Consider the following 20,329-nt stretch of genomic DNA (forward strand, 5'->3'; position numbering starts at 1 on the left):
AAAGAGGATAGGCATGTTTTATTCAGCAGGCGAGGTGTTTTGTAACCTGTTAATTTGAATATGATTATAACCGCGGCATTCTTCTTATCATATATCAAGAAAATGACACATATCCCCGGCGGCCCTTCATTTTGGTTATTATGAATGATCTGCACACCTTTGTTTGCGATCAGCAGGTTTGTTTTACAGCTAACAGAATACAGTGGATGCATCTGTGTTGGAGGGAGAAGCTAAATGTCCTGAAGATAAGGTTCACCATTGTGGTGTGCTCTGATCTCATAAGGCTTATTGTGAGCAATGTTGTGAGGTACTCATTGAGATAAGATGGGCTGAAGCCCACTGTGCCACAGGTTTGATTGCCTATCATGGCGTGGATGCATGTCTCCAGACACAAAACCTTCATTGCTAGTTTTTCTGTATTATTATTCTCATTTTCATAGTGTTTTTCCTATAGAGGTTGGTTTGTCAGTGTCAAAGCCATAGATTTCCTCCTGCTGCTGCAGTCGCTGTGACATCTTCACATAGGCACCGCCAACAATTGGGTTTACTGCTTCATTCTGGCTCATTAGTTAAGAGATTGAGCTTCATTTTGTTTGTCATTTGGGTCAGTGGGTCTGCCAGGGTTTGCTTTTCCAAACCGAAAGGCATCAGGCCAGAGATAACAGTAAAATCCATGTTCATTTACAAAAGTGACTTTGTGGAATGTAATAGAAACACGCCGCTAAATATAATACAGCATGGATTCTTTCTTCAGTGGGTGACTTGAACGCAGCTCAATTGTTACCGGTGGATCAACGTGCTGCTCTGAAACCAGCCTGAAGCTGAGACTCTACCGCCATCTGTCGGAGCACTTGCTTTACAGCTGACCTCCCGCTCAGCTGAACAAAGGGTGGCATTGTGCTGACGCTGTGCGTGATGACATTTAAGCAGGTGCAGTTATCTACAGTATCGGGGATGAGTGCTGCATATTAACTATTTTGCAGTGGGAGCAATAATGTAGAGGAGGTGCTGTGTAAAGAAAAGAAGATTTATTTTTATTATTTAACAGCTTGGTTTAATTTAATAAGACGTTTACTTTTTATTATAAACAGAACTGTCCCTCTTGTATATCTACCAGCCTGATTTCAATGTGATGTGACTGAAATCACCACCTCCCTCAAGAACACTGCGTGAGGGCCCACGTGGCTCAATATTAGGCCGTGTAAATGATGATGATCAAATGAAGTGAAATGCTCCATAAAATGTCTCTGGCATTAGGTGTCGCCTGCGCCTGTCAGCTACAAGCAAATTCTGCACAATAGAGCTGCACAAGCTAAAAAAGTAAAAACAAAAGAAGCAAATGAGAGTTATCAATGTCCAATGAGCAGCCCACATGCATGTAGTATCTGCTGAAGTATCACAATCTTACAGTCCAGAGTCTGTTTCCCTTCCAGCTGGTGAAAATAACTGTGTCCTGCTCTGTAGTTACATATGTTGGGCATCCATGATGTCCAGGTATTTGGCGTCGATCATTTTAGGAAGCAGGCTGGTCCTGAGTGAAAGCACAGTGACACCAGGTATTGTTTAGTCAACCCATCCAAGCTGAGCTGGTCTTTAATGGTACACGTGCATTTTTGAAGCAACCAGTGGTGCTGGGGGTTTGATTTAGCTCAACTCACCTAATAGGAACCAGCAGTATCATCAGGAGGGGGAAGACCATCTTCATGTAGGGCAGGGGGTACATCCCAAACGCACAGAGGATGATCAGCTGGATCATCTGCACTCCTGTGAAGAAGTGCACTTTCCTCTGAGGCACGCGGCGGACGTAGTGGGTGGGAGGATAGGAGGTCTGGATGGAGAGGAGGTAGATGATTAAAATGCTTCCTTTTCCACCAATTAGACTTGTAAATGCTTGTCATTCATAGCGTATAGTGATCGTAAAAAAAACACCTAATGACAGTTTATTTCCCATGCGCCAACTGCAGCCATGCCTCTCAATTAGATATATTTTTTATTTTATTTTCCTCCTACCTACATAAAAATAAAGTCACATCAAACTCCCATGTGGACTGTTGGCATCTGACCTTCTTGGGGGCCAAATCCTGTGTCACCCATCTGTCTGATAAAAACCTATCTTTGGTTATTATTTTTACTTTGGAAGTTTGTTCACTGAACCTGTGATGAGCGGTGAGAAAATCAGGCAAACGTCAAGAACAAACCATATAGTGTGTGGGGGCTGCTCACATTTTTTGGAGGGCATTTGTGCCTGCACTGATCTGAAATACCTTGACGATTTGTTACACAGCTGTCAGTGGCGAGAGCAGTGAACATTTTGAGGCTCTGCGTGTGTGTTAACGCCGGGTGCATGCTGTTGTCTCTCCAGCGGGCTCCTTCGACTTGTGGTTGGACAGTTTCTGCTAGCTGACTGAAATCGGGTTAGTGTGCAGACCTCAATACCTCAGACTGATACTCAGCTGTCTCGACTCATCTAAAGGTTACAAACGGATTCAGCGGTCTAAGGATGAGGTGGATCGACTGATGACCACAACTGAGAGGCTGTCTCTACACAGGCCTCTGGAGACTTAAAGCCACTGGACATATACGCTGAATGCCTTTGTAGTCTTGTGAGTTCTGTCTTTGATTTAACATCACATTAGATTATTATTTGACCATAGAGTAGGGGGGAAAAGTGCAAAATTGCTTCTTAACAAGTCCTAGAATTAACTTATAGTGTTAAAATAATGAAATATTCAGGCAAATTAAGCTCAATTATTTGTTATTATTATTATTATAACTATTTGTTGCGTTTTTTGTTATCTGGAGATGTGTTCAGGTGCAAAGCCGTCAGGCATGGCTCACCTGTTCTTTGAGCAGCAGGCACATGCGATCAACCATCTGGTTCCCATCAAGCGAAGTGGCTGCGATGTAGAGGAAGAGGCCGTAGAGAACGGGTTTAGGGATCCACTGCAGAGGAATCGGCAGCATGAATGCTGACAGGCCGATCAGGATATTGGCTGCCAGTGCGGTCAGACGGGTCTCCTTCACGCTGACGATGCTGTCAGACACAAAGGCAGACACACAGACTTTAACCCTTGTGGGTGGGTAAGTTGGGGGGGTCTATACAGCAACTATAAAAACCACTGTGTCCTGCAAACAGGCCAGCATAACAAGACTTATCTGGGTCTGTGAGTCCTTTGGGGATTAATTATAGATGTGAACAACTTTTATTATAGATGAGAGTGTAATTAATGCATTCTTTATTTAGTTTGAATCACTGCAGAGACATTTTTATGTGGTGACCCTCTGTAATGTAATCTATTACTGGGATTAACTCCTGCATGATAATCTTATGACAGATGGTGATACAAAGAAAAGGTGATTTTACGTGTCGTCAGCCTTAAATGGCTGGAAATGAGTGTGAAGAATCTTGTCTTGTATTCAGAAGGTAGTGGTCATTTCAAAATTAGCAATCTTGTTCACCATCTGCCAAATCACCTTGCAGGATTTTCCCACAGACAATACAAGTGTCCTCCTGATTTTATAGCAGAGGATTTGAAGAACCAACAAAGAAAAACTGGTGAAGGTTTGGGTCCGATCCAAGCTAGTCTTTGACTTGTCACATGTCTTCCATAGTCTCAAATTATTCTGGTTTTACTCAGTGTTTGCACTAAATGTCAAAATTTTACTGGACGTCACGAATGAACAACTTCCATGGGCTGATAAAATATTTTTGACACATACGTTAGTGAAATTGAACCCATTCCTCAGTGGCAGCCTGGGATCATTTAGTGGTTAATGGCCTTGCTCAAGAACTTGATTTCTCCCATTTTTTTTAACCATGTTTGAAATGAAGCCTCCAATTATTCTAACTGGACCCAAACATGCGACTCACGTGGTGTAAAGGTGTCCGTTCTCTACGTGCTGTTCCACTTTGGCCAGCTGACGGGCGTGTAGGGATGAATGCGGGAAGGCAGCGTGCATCCATGGCAACCCCAGACAGGACATGAGGATATTTATAAAGCCTGTCAGCATCAGATCCCAGTGAAACGCCGTGCCTTTCAGTAACCTGATGCACACACAGATTCCCGTGTTGATTCCTATTCTGACCATTTTAGTGTTCCTTCACAGCGGGAAATGGAAACAAAAGAGTCTCACTTGTGCTCCGGGACATGTGTGAGAGAGATGACGATGTTCTGGTCAATAAATATGAGAAGGGCAAGAAGGAAACCCAGTCCGACGGCACTCAGGGCGCTCATTCCAGACAGTTTATCAAAAGGAGGGTAGTTGAAGATTGGACCATCGTGGACACTAAACACAGGAACTATGCAGAGGATGAGAATGTTACACACCATAAACCCACTACACAACAGAAAGAGGTTTATTAAAACTGCAAAAGGATGAGAACAAATAAAAGCAGCTGTATTTTCATTTTCTCATCCCTCGGAGGATTTATAAACCAGTTTTCTAAACCAAGGTCGCGAGTTTAAGTCCGAAAGTGTTCTGCTGTCAGCTGTGAGAAAGACCTAAAAAGGGGAGAGCTGTTCTCACGCTTTATATCGAGGAACAAGTAGGAGCCGATGAAGGAGCAGATCACCACTGAGATCGGCAGAGCGCAGTCAGAAACCACCTCCCGGATCTTATCGTTCAGATATGGGCTGTGGAAGGAATAGTGCACTTCAGAAGACATCACAGGGTGACGCAAATCTGTGGTGACTTATTTATGATGTTTGTGCCATAGTTTTGTTCTGTCATAAAAGTTGTATCATCCTCATAAATTGAAGCGTGTATTTGATATAGTGAATGATGTACCAGTGGTCACTTGACAATGGACAGTTCAAAAAGACTAGGGTTGAACATTTTGCCCTAATAAAGCAGCTAATGAGCACTATTTACCTCCTTCTGATGAGGTAGAGGGTGTAGCCCAGCCACAGGGTCCCCAGCATGAGCAGCAGACAGAGGATGGGCATTTCTCTTGTGCATTCCACCAGAGACTGGGGCAGGAAGACTAACGTGTGTCCATCAGCTTGGCCGTGTTCACCCAAACCGTTTCCCGTCTGGTTGTTGGTCTGATTCAGGATCCCCTCTAGCTGCTGAAACACCAGCGTGCTGTTTGTGGTTGTCAGCGTGGGTCCATGGTAGAAGTGCTGAAAGACTGTGAAGGGAAAAATGGGAAGAATCTGGAGACACGGGCAAATAAACAAGCGCTGTAGCATTTGAGCTTAAATGTCACTCCTACATTTGCCACCATATGTTCACACACTTGACTTGTACAAAGTTTTTTTTTTTTAGATTACAGAACGATCTGCTTGGCCACAATGCACAAGATGGTCAACACTTTTTTTTTTCCGATTAGCTTTAATATTTGACAAACAAAAGCATGGATGCGTCATTTCCCCGCAGCCACAGAGAGGCAGAGAATGGGTTTCGGCTTACTTTTCACCGTGCCCTTTACGGCATCTCCCACGAACGCTATTGAGATGAACAATGCGATGACTTCCTCAGTTGATCTGGAAAAGAGCAGGACTAATCAGCTGAGCGCATGGGCACAACCGTGACATCATCGCTTTCTATGTCGTACAGCTTTAACATTCAAACAAAGGTCTCTCCTCTCTGGCAGGAGTCAACTGATGTGTGCCTGATGCATCAGAGTGAATTTGAAAAAGCCACTCGTGGTTGCTGCTGCGGTTTCACCTTTTGAAGAGTTTCATCAGCAGGCTGACGTTGAACAAGCCTCCGAGGATGAGGAACAGACTGTTCCACAAACCAATGCAGGCGTAAAAAGAATCGAAATCAAGATCGTAGTCATCGCAGATGCCCCTGATGACTAAAGAAAGAGAAATAAAAATCACACGCAGACACATTCTCACACATTTTAGATTAACCTTTCACTAGAAGCCTCCCACAGTTCTTTGCCTGGTTCACCTGGTTGTTGCAAAAGGGCTTTAAGGAGATTTCACTGGATCTCCACAGGTTTATCCTGTGATCCATTAAAAAAGATCAGCATCACATATGATGCTGCTGAGACTGATCATCAAAAAGATCAGCTCTCCCACGGTGGCCTTTGGGCTCGGGTCAACTGAAAAGTAGAAGGAGCTGCTGTTTCTGCTGGTGTTGCAGCAGAGATGGTGGAAACAAAAAATATTCCTAAAATATTCAGCCTAAACCTAAAATATTCAGCACCCACAGAATTCAGCTCAGTCAACACTGTTGTGAACTTCAGCTCAAGCATTTCCCGCGTGCATGTTCTGGTTTTATTTAGTGATCTATTCCTCATCCTCCACAGAACCCAGTACGCACCGCTGATGAAGATGGCCAGCGGTGCCGTGGTGAGTGGAATGACAAGTGGTGACCCGGCAAATAAGGCATAGATCACCCCTCCAATGCTCTGGCCAACAATGGTCTTCTGAACATCTGCCGCAGAAAGTAAAAGACAGAAGATCAACTGCTGAAGATAAAATGGGGGCTCCGGTATAAGAAAACGCCCCAGGCCCAGGCTCACCTATCTCTCCTCTTGTGCTTTCGTCATTCAGCGAGCCAAAGGCAATGGCAGGCAGCAGAATAGCGATGTAGAGGAAAATAGCTGTGGTGGTGTACTTCAGCAGGCAACGATCTTTCCCGGTTAAGCCTAAACGTGTCATTGAAACGATTATTGCCTTGAGGAATATGTATCCCGACATCTGATCTATTTAATGAACAAATCAGACAAGAGAGGATTGCGGGAATCTCCAATAATTACCATCTGTGAAGTCTGAGGGGTAGAGAGGGAGTCGGCGTCGAAGGTCCCTGTACACACCTTTACCAGCTTTGAGAAAGTCTTTGCACTGTGAACACAAAGATCACGATGAAGACCAGCTTCAGAGCAACTGAGAATCTAGAGTTACATGTTTATAACAGGGTAAGCAATCTTGAACCAGCCAGCAAAAGAAGGGAGGAACCAACTGTGACGCATCAGGGCTGAAGAGGCCTGTGCTGGGATAAAGCAATAAAGACCAACTTACCGTATCAGCCTTTTGTCTAATAACAAGAGCCAGGATGTTTCTTTGCAGTGAATATGAGCAAACACCATTGAAAACTTGAAGAATGTGCTCTGACTCTCTACTGACTTACTTCATACCATCTCGTAGAGATGCTATTGAGAGTTTTCAGCTTTGTAAGATTTCAATAACATTAAAGTCTCGGAGAGACAAGTGGAAACACATGTGGGGAGACAAGTGGAGAGACACGTCTCCTGCTGTGATGAAGCAGCGGTTGTTCCAAAAAGACAGCGGTCGAAGGTAATTTATCTAGCAGCCATAAACCAGCATTTGAATGCTGTTTGGGAAACACTATCTGCTGTTAACAGTTGCCATTTACAGCCTGCATAAAATGCGCTCTCTCTGGGGTGTTCAATCAAGAGCGACCTCCTGGAGAACACACACATATCTGTTCATAAAGTCTGGGCGTAATGAAGTAGTTTATCAATACATGGATCTGCATACATTCTGCTGCCAGAACCCTGGTTCACTTAACAGCTGTTTCAGTCTGGTGACCAGCTGCTTCTCATCCCTCAGTCCTTGCTGAGGGAGCGTGGAAAGAGGATAATCAAATAACCGGCCTCAACTGCTTTATTGCATAGTATATTTATTCCTGGACGCAGCGGGAAAACTCCAGGGTGGCCTCATCCAGGTTTTTTATTATTGCCATAAGGGCTGCCTCTATAGAACCGAACTGATGTCGGCCGGCGCACCTGAAGTGCTTTCCCACGGCGCGGATCTGAGTCCTCCTCTTCCTCTTCAACGGGCTTCTCTTGGACTGTGGAGAGCTTCTGTCTGTAGGAGAGCAGCTCTTGCTTGAACTCCTCCTGCGTCTTGGTCTCCAGGAGCCTCTGTCTGAAGGAGATGTCGGAGAACATCGTAGCAAACGTCCTGCCAAGTTCAATCGCCGTCTTGGTGCTTTTCTGAAGAAGCAAGATGGATGCAGTAATATGTGAATCAGGTCATCAGTCTGTTTAGATGTGACGGACACTATCATTTTCATATCTGAATTGCTAAACCTTTTCCTTTCAACACATGATCAAATGAGTACTAGATTATTTTTACTTCATTTATCTTCGACACCGGTGCACGCAGGCGACCTCACCGTTCGGGGGGGGGCAAGAATAAAGATGACGTAGCGGGCCTCGCAGCAGTTGACGCCCCAGTTCTGTGGCCGGTCCAGGCGGGCGATGCACACGTGGCGCCTCTGCAGACTCCTCAGGTTGGTGCTGGATTAGAGAGAAAGCAGTTGCGCCGCAGTTGTTGGCATGGATATTTGTTTTTATAAAAAACAGTCCCAACGGCAGGTGGTTTTAGTGGGACTCACAGAATGCAAAGCCAGGACTGCTGGTAATGAATTCCAGTGGAAGTGGACGTCACGCCCTGAATGGTTTCTGACAGCAGGTGAACTGTTGGGGGGAGAAAAATCTCTGATGCCTCCATATCAAGGTGTGTCCAAAACAAAACCGCTCATGCACGCTGTTCACCGTCAAAGTCCTTTCCTCCTGCGTCTGTGAACACCGAGCTCATGACCTCATCCGGATCGCAGCTCTCGCGGCCCTCCTCCAGCAGGTGAGCCAGCATCCTTCTCAGGACCTCGTCCAGTGTGGTGGCCCTCTCATCCAGCAGTATGCTAGCCTGTGCTAGAAAGTTGTCCAGGTCTCTGTGGGCGCGCACCTCCTCCTGGAAATTCATCGGTTTCACATACTACACACACGCACACACACACACACACACACACACACACACACACACACACACACACACACACACACACACACATCATAAAGTTAAACTAGGGAAGAATAAAGTCTCTGACTTATCCTCATTTCCACTAATTTCCGTATTATTCAGTTGTATATCTTTATAGAAATATAATAGGTCCCTCCAGACACAGAGGGAAGTGGAATTTTTCTTACTTTCCGTGTTGTATTTAAAAGGCCAAACCCAGGACGGTCAGGATCTGCACATAAAAGACACAACCTAACATTTTAGAACTTTTTGAAGCATTCGTGCTTTCTCTGCCAACTATAATTAATGAGCTGAGAGCCAAAAGATGGCTGAGAGCTGCTTCTGAGATTACACTCTGCTGCATTATTGCTCCTATTCTGCTTATTCTGGTCCCACAGTTAAAAATGTAGCATGAGCCATTCAAGACCCCGACTCACATTTCCCGTCAGCTGGCGCTGTCGTCCTGTAACATGTTTAGGTCTGTAACTTACATACTGTTTTTGAGATATATTTGCAGACCTAAATTTTGTTATCTTAATCATAATTCAGCATCCTGACACACCTGACATGAGTATCTTAAGGTTTGCACAATCAAAAAAGGTTAATTAGATAGCGCACTGTTGCAGCGACTGCTGATTTCTGCTTTATTATCTAAAGAAACTCGCAGTGAACGTGTTTACCGGAAACACTGATGTACGCCTCGGTGTCGTAGATGTGGATGGCATCTGAATCCTCCCCATAATCCTCCTTTTTCCCGTCTTTAAGCTCTGCAAATGAATGACAAAGCTTCAATCAAGCCTGTATCTGCTGCACATCAGCTGTGGATCGAATCCATCAGAGTGATGGTCAATCAAATTTTCCCTCAGAGATACAGTTGGTAATGTTTGTATACGTGTAACACATCAATAAAGGACATTTTAGAGATCTGTGAGATAAATCTGCTCTCTACACCAAGGATAAGATGCTCTTGTAGCTACATTAACTTTGTCTTCAGCTGAGGACAATTGATTTTCGCCTCCCACCACGCACTCTGCCAGCTGTCGACAAGCATGCAGCAAGAGATTTTTAAAAAAGGGGAGAATAATTTCCCTGGAACCTGACATGAATTAACTTCTGACCAGGCTTTCGATGACAGCTGCTGTGCCCAGCTAGATGGGAGCTGGAGCAGTCTGTGGCATCAGCACAATTGGACACACAAACACTAACTTGCGCCAAAGAAAGATGCTACCCTGCTAAATAAGGCAGAGCGATGATGTCTGGGCCCGCCAAGCTGCTCATTCGACAGATCAAATAGATGAAATGATCCATGCAAAGGAAAACAGTTACAGTCAATACAGTACATATTGCTGCATCCACGCACCCATCTCCTGGAAAGCATATCCATTCGTAGACCTCCCGGCAGGCGGAGCATCTGGAGGAGAAAAGACAAACTATAATGACAATTTCTCACTTCTTTTGTTTTTGAGGGGGGGGGGGTCTTAATCGTCTCTTTACTGTGTGTGTTAGATTGCAATTCTTTAAGAGTGGTATACATCATAAAAACAACAGAGGGATACAGTTTTAGCTGTTAATCATACAGGAGCAGTGAAACAAGCTGTAAAAACAGTCATTTGCCAGTAAATATGGGGATATTTTTCCTTATCTTTACGGCGGTCTTCATTCAAGTTGTCACGTCTACCTGTTCTGTTTTTAAGAACCAACTATCTGTTTGGTCTGTTCTCCCACTCCTGACCTTGCTGCTGCATAAATAAAGCTTTCGGTTACAGCGCAAATCAGACGCCAGCTGTTCCTGATGTTTTTGTAGACATTCGTGTTTCTGTTTAATGCGGCTGCGACTGTGTATTTGCTGTTTTCGCGCCCGAGGCAGAGACAGGCTCCTGGGCTCCCAGAGCAGGAACATCTCAAAGCAGATTAGATGGAACATTCCCAGGTTTGCTTCTCTCCACAGGAGTCAGCGCCGACCACAGGGTGCCTCATAGTTTATACAAAGAACCGGGTGTCTCGGAGGCTGTCGTGCTGATCACAATTTAATCTGCCTGAGACCTTTGCAGCTCAGTCGAATGAGGTAAAGGTCAAATTTATAGTCAAATCTCATGAATAGATCTTAAAAGCAACATGGTAGCAGTTAATAACACTCCCATCAGTTTCTTGGGTGGAACAAGGACATACAGTACATGGTTTTCAACCTCGATGTTTACTTGGTTTCTGGGGACACACGTGACTGGTAATATTGTTCGCCGGTGCGTGTGCGTCCGAGAGCCGACACACGAGTTTGAGTTTTTAAGGGCCACATCGGCTTTGACATTGACACTGCTCCCAAAAATAGCCCAGGTCCTGACCCCGTGTCTGAACCGCCAATAAATATTCTACCACCTCGTCAAACACGCCACCAAAGACAAATCTGCATCATATTTATGTCAAAAACTCACTTTCACAATGTAAACATCTGTCCTTGATTCCTGGTAAACACTTTATTTAAAGAAGGCATGTCACTGTATAAAGAGAACATGTATAATTGTGAGTACCTTTAGCTCTGCACCTTCCAACGAGTTATTTCCACCGAATTAGTTTCTCATTACTTAAAGATGCCACAAGCACACAACCCAAATCCACGATCAGCAATTCACAAGTATTCAGGAGTTAACATTCGCATAAAAATGATTCCATCTCCTTTCTTATCTGAAGTCAAATGATGCCTCCATTTTGTTCTCGCTGCTTTATCTCATTGTTTGGTTGCTTGTTTTATCACGAATCCCTGTCATCCTGCTATCTGAGGGTGTCCTTGAGCAGTAGGAAACACAAGAATTCTTGTTGAGTCTCTGGAAAAGAGCACACTGGCTACTGGAAATGCACAGCAGACAAGGCCAAACCATGAAAATACTTAGTTATGGGGCTAAATGAAAAACTCTGTTGGTCTAAAAATATATATAAAAACTTCTGAGCTCCAGCTGCTGTCAAAGCTTCATCAATCTTATCGCTGCTGAATTTGCTGGTTGCTAGCAGCTGAGACATTAATAGTGCGCGCACTCACACACACACACACACACACACACACACACACACACACACCCCGCACTCACACAAATACGTGTACAGTGGTATAAGTAACAGGAACTGCTGCTCATTCCACTTCAACACCTCGAAAGCTGAAGGAAGCGCCAACGTCATGTTTGTTTTTCCAGTACGTTGAATTTAACCGCTAGAGCAACGATTAAAAAAAACAACACACAGGCTATTATTATATATATTATATATTATATATATTATATATACGCATAGGAAAAATGAAACTACAGTCAGCTTGACAAGAATCGTGTCAGTTTGATTATATCGTCCTCAGCCTCACGGAGAGTTTGTTAAATAAAAGAACAAAAAAGTTTCGCCTGATTTGAAAGACTTAACATTTTTCTAGGAGATAATCTTCTTAATCCACTTGTGGAAATTCACTTTTTAACCCTTGAAGAGCACTAAATGTCATGTTTCGGCCCTTACATCAATATAATATTGAATTCCCTTCGTTGCACATCTGCTATAAAACTTTCCGGGCACATTTATGGCTTTATTGTAAATATTGACCCATATTCTTTGCTATTGGAGCTCCTGGCTATGAATTCTCTCGCCTTTATTCCAAAGTTTTAATACAGAGACATAAAATATGTAAATAGCATCTTAAGTAGTCGGTCAACAAGTACAGTTCAAATAAATCCTGTATTAAAGCTGTTTAAATGCTCCGGATACACACACACACAGACACACACACGCACACTGTAGAGAGTTTCTCCACGTGTTTGACACACTCGGCTCAGGTTGCACCGTGTAAGATCTTCTCACGCCCGGCTGTGACCCTGTGAAACTTACCAGATGGCACAAAATGAAGGACCTTTTTGCCTTCCATATTCTGCAGGTCTTTTGGCTGAGACGCTATCCAAAGGTCAACCCATCATCATCCTGATCCCAAACACCCTGCACTCGTCTCCACCTCGTTCATGCACTGTAGACTGAGGTGAAAGCACCTCCTTCCACCCCCTCCAGCAGCAGAAGGTGGCTTCAAGGAAGGAAATGGGAGGCTGCGAGAAAGGCTTCAGGGTGAGAGGGCTATTTGTTCCTTCAGGGTCCTTGTGCCTATAGGCTAGAAAATGAGATCAAGCTAAATGAGTAAATAGGAGTTTTCTGGTGATACTGTTACTCATTGTTCCGGTATGAGTAAAGAAGCAGGAGGAGTGAGTCAAACTTCGTTTTTGTGGCCTTTTTTTCAGCTGTATATTAATTAGTGGCCTGGTTCTATGAAGAACAGGGATTTTTCAATGAGAACCACAGTTTAGGTGAGAGATAATGAGTCCATATAGACAGAACAGCTTCTGAGCCGGTTGGTATCTCGTTTGATGTGAAGCGCGTTTTGGCTGTGTTTTGAATTTCTCCAGCTGCTGCAGGAAGTGCATCCCCTGCTGCTCCCTCTTTTCATGCCTGGGTGATGGAGGTCTCCAGGAAGCAGTCCTTGAGAGTGGTGGCCTTAAGAAGGCAGGCGCATGGCACATCTCTTGTAAAGAGCAGAATCGGGAGTTACGCAACATCCCAGCCTCACCACATTCCAGAGGCTCTGTTTTGAAAACTCCTTCTGACATATTGATATAGTTGTTGCTGGAGTCGTGACCACCCCACTGTCTTTCAAAACCCATTGTTCAAAGAGGGGACACTTGAGCATGTGGTTCGTAGGCTGCCAGACCTTTCACGCTCGCTGCTGAAGCTTTCCGGGGACAATGGCTTAGCTTCGTAAATACTTTAGCTGACAGGAAGCAGATATGGAGAGGAAAGAGAAGGGATCCAAGGAGGAGCCTTGAGTTACCCCACAGGAAACGCAGGTCATCATTTCCTGTCTCTCCTACCTGCTCATGGTGCCATGCAGTCCTGCACCACCAAACACCATCAAACAGCAACTAATGTCAGGAAGAGCATGAATGGTTCTGAAGGCTAATGGCGCAGATAGATGCAGATGGCGTTTGGGGACCTCTTCTGGACAACTAAAGGACGACAAGGGTTTTCATTCCTCTGCATGGAGAAAATGTCCCAGCGTTTGCCAAGTGTAATTCCTTATGTTGTTCTCCAACATTGTGAATAATAACACTCATGATGGGTTCGCATATGTTGAAAGTGGCCTGTGTGTTCTGTGTATCCAGAAAAAGCAAATAAATGAAGGCACATATGAAAAGAGTTATCACAAATCTCCATAATGAGTCAGTTTTTAGGCATCATAACGTTATCTGTCATAAATCTCAGCCCCGAGTTACTCAGAAACTTCTTGGCTGTCAATTAACTAGCTATTTCATTGCTGAGATACACATTTCATTTGTCAAGAAGTGATACAAAATACATTCAGAATCTGCTGGGGGATTATTTTGCATGCAAAACAAATTATCTTTATGTAAATAGAGGATTTTATCCTCAGTACTCACAATTAGTCATCCTCTCATGGAAAGCTGAGAGCCTGATATAACCCCACAGACGCTTTTAAACTGACACCTTAAGTGCTCAGTAAATCACTACACGGATGAGGAAGACTTTGATCCTCATTATTGCCGAAAAAGGCTCGGATAACAAATTTTACGGTCATTTAAGTAAATCACTCTTCAGCCATAAACGGCAAGTACAGGAAAACGCCGCTAGGTGGCAGTCGTGTGACTTCAGGGAAAAAAGTTTAAAGATCAAATATAACTTTAAGTGAAGATATATATTATACTTGCAAAACCTGCTCATGAAAAACATTGTGCACATGGGGGATAATATAAATAACAATCCAATGTTGCAAAACAAGTCACATCATGTGTGTAAATCTGAAAACAGGAACATGTAGACAGCATCGACTCATTATGGACTAGCATGAAAACATGAATGTGTCATGTGACTGACGTCACTGATGTCAATATAATCAGTGACCACAGTCAAAACAACAGTAAAAGCTGCAGTATCAAAGCAATGGTGAAAAAGTAGAAAAACTTCATAAAGTGGGAAAGAAGGAATCAAACTTTACAAGTGCCCGAAGGTAAAATACACACGAGAAATATTTCCATAGCAACAGGAAACATTGTTAGAACATACTTCAATAAATGTGAGTTCAAGTCATTATTGGTGATATATTACAGCTATCGTAGGAACATTTTACTGGCTATAAATGTGTAACAGAGAAAAAGTGGATCCTCCCTGATTATGAGCATGAGGAGGGAAAAAACAGAATTATGCAGCACATATTTATGCAAGAAAGAGAAAGTTTCAGCTTTCCTCGGTTGAAATCACTCACAATACGGTGAACATTTTTATTGTCCACGTTAGTTCAACACACTTTATTATTTAGCAGCATCTATGACTAGGATAAAGTTCTATGAAAACAGGACAAACATTGTTCAATCAGTGGTTCCTCAAAGCAAATCCTGACCTAAGGAGCATTCAAAATGAGTTTTCCAACCCTTACCCTCAGTGAACTGATTGACCGTTACTTCCGGCAACTCCCTGCCTTCCTTTTTGGCTTTCATCGATCTGGCGTCCTTGCGCAAGAATGGAGACCCTGTATTGTTCTGACCACAGAACCTCTGTCCGGAGCTGAGAGCGGATGACCTTCCTGTGTAAGAGCATGAGTGGTACTGCAGGCAGGTCAGCACGGAGCTGGGAAGAACTAAACCACCAATGAGTAACACCTTAATGAGCCTTCTGCCATCACAGTGGAGGCTGCTTCATGTGTTGAAGGTACTGTGTGTGTGTGTGTGTGTGTGTGTGTGTGTGTGTGTGTGTGTGTGTGTGTGTGTGTGTGTGTGTGTGTGTGTGTGGGATGGGGGGGGGGGGGGGGTTGGTTTAATATCAAGCTCTCATTTGGTTGTTTCCACGGTCTTTTTAAAAAACCATAAATGCAAATGAAGCCTCCCTTCAATCACTTGATGGGTTTTTAAAGGGCTTTTCCAGGACTGCTCTTTGGTATTTGTGCTGCTCGTGTTTAGGAACTTTATAAAATCTAACAAGTTGAGGCTCAAACAGCCTCAAATGGACTCAGTCAACACAAATGACTGTCAGTATTTGATGCCCCGCAGCTTTCGGAGCAGTCAAACACACGGGGGCAGATTAATGAGCCACGCTGGTAATATTGAGAAGGAAAAGAGGAGGTTTCCAGTGAAATCCGATATTTATGGTTTAGTGACCCCAATCAGCTTCCAGACGTGACAACTCTGATGGGTCTGTTCTGGACATTTTAAAACAAAGATAAAGATTGTTCGATCATGGATAGTGTCTTTCCCCCTACGCATTTACAGGGATACTTTTATTGTACGTAATCTGTGCAACTGAACACGCTGGCTGCCACATGGATGCTGCGTAGGAGTTAGCTCCATTTAGTGCTTAATATCAGTTTCAAATATTTAACCACAATCAACCAAATGACCCAGAGATGAAGCTCAGACCTGTCAGATAGCTGCTGTTTGCTATGATGATGCGCTCTAATGAGACAGCGTGTGTCTGCTGACACCATCTCGAAGGCAAAGTTCCATTAGCGAGGAGGCAGCTGTCATGGGCAGCAGCATCCTGATGTTGCAGCACTCATTGTTAACAAGAAATTAAGTCCTTATGAGCGCGAAGAACATTTTTAAAAAAGTGTTTTAAACAAGACGCACTCATGAATGGCAACTTAAATTGCGACACTTTGGAGAAACAAACTTTTCCAGGAATCATCAACCTCCACGTGTAATCCATCACTCATTGTGTCCTCTTCCTCAGGCAAAACTCACGTGCAATGAAAATGAAAATACATCCACTTCTACATCCTTGTAGTGATAAATACAGGAACTTCCTCACGTTTAACTGTGCCTCCCCCCGTTCCCTCTTAATATCACTTAAAACTGCACCAAAGCCTCATTTTTTAGTCAACACTTGCAGCTTCTCGTGTATTTTCATGTAAAGAAGATATCGTCACCATCGTTGGGTGGTTGGGTGCAGCTAAAACTAACAAGTTTAGCATAAACTGATCTTTGGACCTTTTGGGCATTTATGCTATAATAAAGTAACCAGCAGCTCTCCAATGTAAATTATTATTGAATGTGAAATCTGATGGTGGAGTTAATGAATGTGGACATTCATCTTTCTGTACTTGGATCCAGAACGGTGATATTTAAGGTTTATGGTGATAAAACAGGTGCTGGAAATCTGAAAACTGGCTAAACTTTGTCTCATTTAGCTTGCTGGGTTCTCTAACCATCCCGCTCTGCCCTCATCTACCTTTTAACCTCCTTTATTGTCGGGCAGAAATAGAGGAAGAAGAGATGGATACACTGGTTATTATATCTGTTATATCTGTCTTTCTATCCATCCATCATTGATAGTTTTATACCCTGGCGAGGGCTGCGGGGGCCTGGGGGGAAGGGGGGGGGGGGGGGGGGGGGGGGGGGGGGGTTACAGGTCACCAGCTCATCGCAAGGCCAGTCTATTGAGAGAAGTATGAGTTTAGAGCCTTCCATTCTCAGGCGCATGTCTGGAGACTGTGGAAGGAAGCTGGAGTACCTGGATTGAACCCACTCAGCCAGGAGGACATGCAGACGAAGCAGCCAGGGAAGTTCTTCCCGGGAGGTGCCAGTGCCAGCCACTGCAACGCTGCAGTCTTCCAGACACTTCCTTCACTTTTATCAGCATTATAAATAATTTTGGTTAAGCCAAAAACGCTGGCTCATGTTTTGTCTTTGCAAGTTTGGCATTTGTGCTGATAAGGGACACTTATGAGGAGGTCACCAGAGTTTCAGAGTTAATGAGCAACAATTAGGTAATGAGTGACCCTGCTTTTTTTTTTTTAGCCGTCCTGAGATGCTACCGCTCTCATCAATCTAGTCTTAACTGGATAGCAGACCACAGGAACCTGGGTTATAAAATACCTAAATGCCACAGAATGATGAGATTTTCTGGTTGAGGGGCCATGAAGCAGTCAGGCAGCACTAAAAAGGTGACGGAAAACCTTGATTAAAACTGTGCAACTGGCTCCCGATGCTACCAGTGGTTTACCAGTAGTCATGGCCTAAAATATACAGTTCATTGATAACGGAACCATTCATATTAATCTGTGGGAAAATACAGCGAAGTGGACTCTAGCAGCATTCAGGAAGATATGTTATACACACACATTTGCAAAAATAATATCCTTTCAAAGCAAATTTAGTATTTATCAGATAGTAGTGCAAACAGTCTGCCCAAATTACCGTCTTTTTATATTAATTAATGAACTGATTTAATCATAAAAGGCTGTGGTTCTCCTTCAGAGGCTCATCTGTGTTGTGTATTATAACACATTGCATTATTTGTGATTTATTAGAGTGTTTTTCAGGTATTAATGCATAATTATTCTCTTTTTACTGCCCAATTCTGGTTGTAAAATTCAATATCGCGTCGCCATGGCAGTAGGTGATCCAAGCAAGCTGCCTGATCTGTGACCTCCTCCTGAGACGGTGCAAATTGAGAATATCGGTTTTACATTTTGAGTTATTTTACTTCTTTCTAACAGCTTTAGGGGGCAGCATAAACCTATAATCTTTTAGAGGAGCCGCTCGTCTCGAAACGTGGATGACCAGAATATATTTATTTTGTTTCTTTTCAATGAGATTGAGATTTAAATAAAATTAGGAGCATCTCAAGAATTCGAGTTTTATCCGCTGGTGATGAATTCTTTATTTCTTAACCCTGATCATAGCATATATATTGTCCTTCCTTCACATAGATTTGCATACTAGGAGATGTGTTGACACTTAATTAGCAGCCGATACATTAAAAATTGAAGATTTATTAAATATGCTATGTGAGGCCTGAGGCAACATCTGACCGAGCATCCTTATATAAAGAATAATGACTGAACAATGAAACATTTTTTAATAATTTAATATGTTTCCATGTCGGAAATTCACTTGTCAGAGAGATTATGGAGACAAACTTCATGATGCTTTAAGACAAAGCACGATCGCAGATGGCGTTTTTAAAATGTCACTAAAAAGTGCAGAGATGCTAGGTTCACGCTACAGGAGTGCATCTGTTATTTCATTCACGAAGTTGGGGAGATGTGCATAATATAGAAGGCTATGAGAGAGCAAATGATGGGGATGCACTGAGGTCGGGTCAGGAGAATCCAGGTGATTTTCCTGGTATGGGGATACGCAGGTCAACAGAACAACAGCTCAAAGAAATGATTTACATATTAGCTGATATCTTCAATCAGCTGGTGACTTGTGCAGGGTGGAACCCGCCTATCGGGCAACTGAGGCTGGATATGCAGACCCATATGTGAAAATGTGGTCGAAAAAATATATGTTTGGAGAATAATTGATTCAGGGCTCTTATAATAAAAAATAATGTTGTTGCAGGATATATTAATGGACTGATTCATGCTTGCTGACACAAATATGTCAGATTACATCCATTTATGGGTGCCACTAACTGCATTCCAGTGTAGGATATTCATTTTCCACAAATATGAGTATTTTGTAAATGTTTCCACCAATTGTATTTGTATTCTTGCACATTTGAACATTTCATAACAACCATGGACTTTATATATCACTATAATATACAGCCGGACACAAAATACCATGAAACGGTATTAAAAACCATAAAAACGAAGGAGTTCTTAAAAGTTGTTCTGTTATTTTTGGTCACTATTTGTGTAAAGCAGAGCTTTATTGTGAAAGGACCTTTGGCTTGAGGGGAGGTGTCATTGCTCCAGTGGTTGAACCTGAAAAATGTGAGTTTTCCATGAATAAACCTTGGCGGTGACTGTGCTCCTGAACTGGCCCCCACAGGGAGATTTCAAGTGTCAAGCATGCTCCCAGAGGGCCACACTGTCGGCCCCAGTGGAGGAGCTGTGAAAATGGGCCCGCGTGTCAGAGTCCAGCTGCCCGACTGTAGCCCCCAGGGAGGTTCTGACACGTTGTACAGTGCAGTCCTCACATGTGAGGGTCATGCATGCATGTGTTTTAGTGTGGGATCATTAAATCGACTCCCTGTGAGAGTTTAGCTCAGCAGGAATCTATAATTAATTTGAAGAGGTCCACATATTCACGTGTGTTTGAGCATTTGGTGATTCTCAGATAGAAGCAGTTGTGTGCACACGCTCTCCACCCTACTGTATATGTCTGCTTCACACTCACATGCATAGACACACGCACCGTGGACACACTAGCACATCTGGAGGCTTTAATATGCACAAAATGTGCAACACTATTATCTCCTCAGAGACACAGAGATTCATACCCTCACACTTTTGTCCTACAGTCATATAATTCAGCGCCAATTCAATAACAAAACAACAGAAAAGCAGAAGAATCACAGCTGGAGGCGAAAAGACAAAATTAAATCTTTATCTAAATTGTGTGGCATATCGTGGATGGGTTGGGGGCTTCTTTTAATATGAATGGGAATGTCCCATTGGAGTGTAACAATGACACTCGCGGTGATGCCCTTCAGACAGATTAGGAGCTACTTTGATTAAAATCCAGCTTCCAGACAGAGGCGTGAGAGCCAGACAATTCTGCCTAATTACATAAGGGTGTGTTGGAATCTGCTGTATTTTGATGGCATTCATATTATCGTATCTCTGCCCA

At 43.3% G+C, this 20,329-nt stretch overlaps 1 protein-coding gene and 2 long non-coding RNA genes across 5 annotated transcripts in view; 2 read left to right on the forward strand and 1 right to left on the reverse strand.

Annotated features, from left to right (window-relative positions):
* On the reverse strand, positions 1–15,438 carry LOC101074646 (sodium bicarbonate transporter-like protein 11). Of its 3 annotated transcripts, XR_003890764.1 has the most exons (21): positions 15,187–15,373; positions 10,084–10,134; positions 9,404–9,490; positions 8,912–8,955; positions 8,480–8,699; positions 8,320–8,401; positions 8,098–8,221; positions 7,706–7,915; positions 6,716–6,800; positions 6,479–6,604; positions 6,277–6,390; positions 5,671–5,803; positions 5,413–5,486; positions 4,873–5,131; positions 4,528–4,634; positions 4,135–4,300; positions 3,872–4,045; positions 2,839–3,034; positions 1,659–1,828; positions 1,409–1,531; positions 1–1,312 (listed from the first exon to the last, which is right to left on the reverse strand). XR_003890764.1 is itself a non-coding variant. In XM_011610894.2 (20 exons), the coding sequence occupies exons 1-20, from the start codon at positions 15,245–15,247 to the stop codon at positions 1,465–1,467; spliced, it is 2,550 nt and encodes an 849-aa protein (XP_011609196.2). In that variant the 5' UTR covers positions 15,248–15,438; the 3' UTR covers positions 1–1,464. The 3 variants fall into 3 exon arrangements, 2 of the variants coding, with proteins under 2 accessions (XP_011609196.2, XP_003970667.2); XM_011610894.2 differs by having other exon boundaries at positions 1–1,531; positions 15,187–15,438; XM_003970618.3 differs by lacking the exon at positions 15,187–15,373 and adding an exon at positions 12,582–12,981 and having other exon boundaries at positions 1–1,531.
* LOC115252338 (uncharacterized) lies at positions 12,710–13,942 on the forward strand. The gene is made up of 2 exons (XR_003890766.1): positions 12,710–12,809; positions 12,980–13,942. It is a non-coding gene; the product is annotated as an uncharacterized lncRNA (long non-coding RNA).
* LOC115252339 (uncharacterized) overlaps positions 15,356–20,329 on the forward strand; it is a 7,043-nt gene continuing 2,069 nt past the window's right edge. The window contains exon 1 of the long non-coding RNA XR_003890767.1: positions 15,356–15,458. This is a non-coding gene — a long non-coding RNA (uncharacterized lncRNA). The remainder of the gene's footprint in view (positions 15,459–20,329) is intronic.

Source organism: Takifugu rubripes, chromosome 14 (genome assembly GCF_901000725.2).
Source record: "Takifugu rubripes chromosome 14, fTakRub1.2, whole genome shotgun sequence".
NCBI lineage: Eukaryota > Metazoa > Chordata > Actinopteri > Tetraodontiformes > Tetraodontidae > Takifugu > Takifugu rubripes.

Excerpts from the sequence above, each read along its gene's own strand:
- LOC101074646 (XM_011610894.2), bottom strand. The coding sequence starts at position 15,247 with ATGAAAGCCAAAAAGGAAGGCAGGGAGTTGCCGGAAGTAACGGTCAAT. Across the intron at positions 10,135-15,186 it reads GGTCAATCAGTTCACTGAGG|ATGCTCCGCCTGCCGGGAGG; the intron begins GTAAGGGTTGGA and ends TTTCTCCTCCAG. Across the intron at positions 1,532-1,658 it reads ATACTGCTGGTTCCTATTAG|GACCAGCCTGCTTCCTAAAA; the intron begins GTGAGTTGAGCT and ends GCTTTCACTCAG.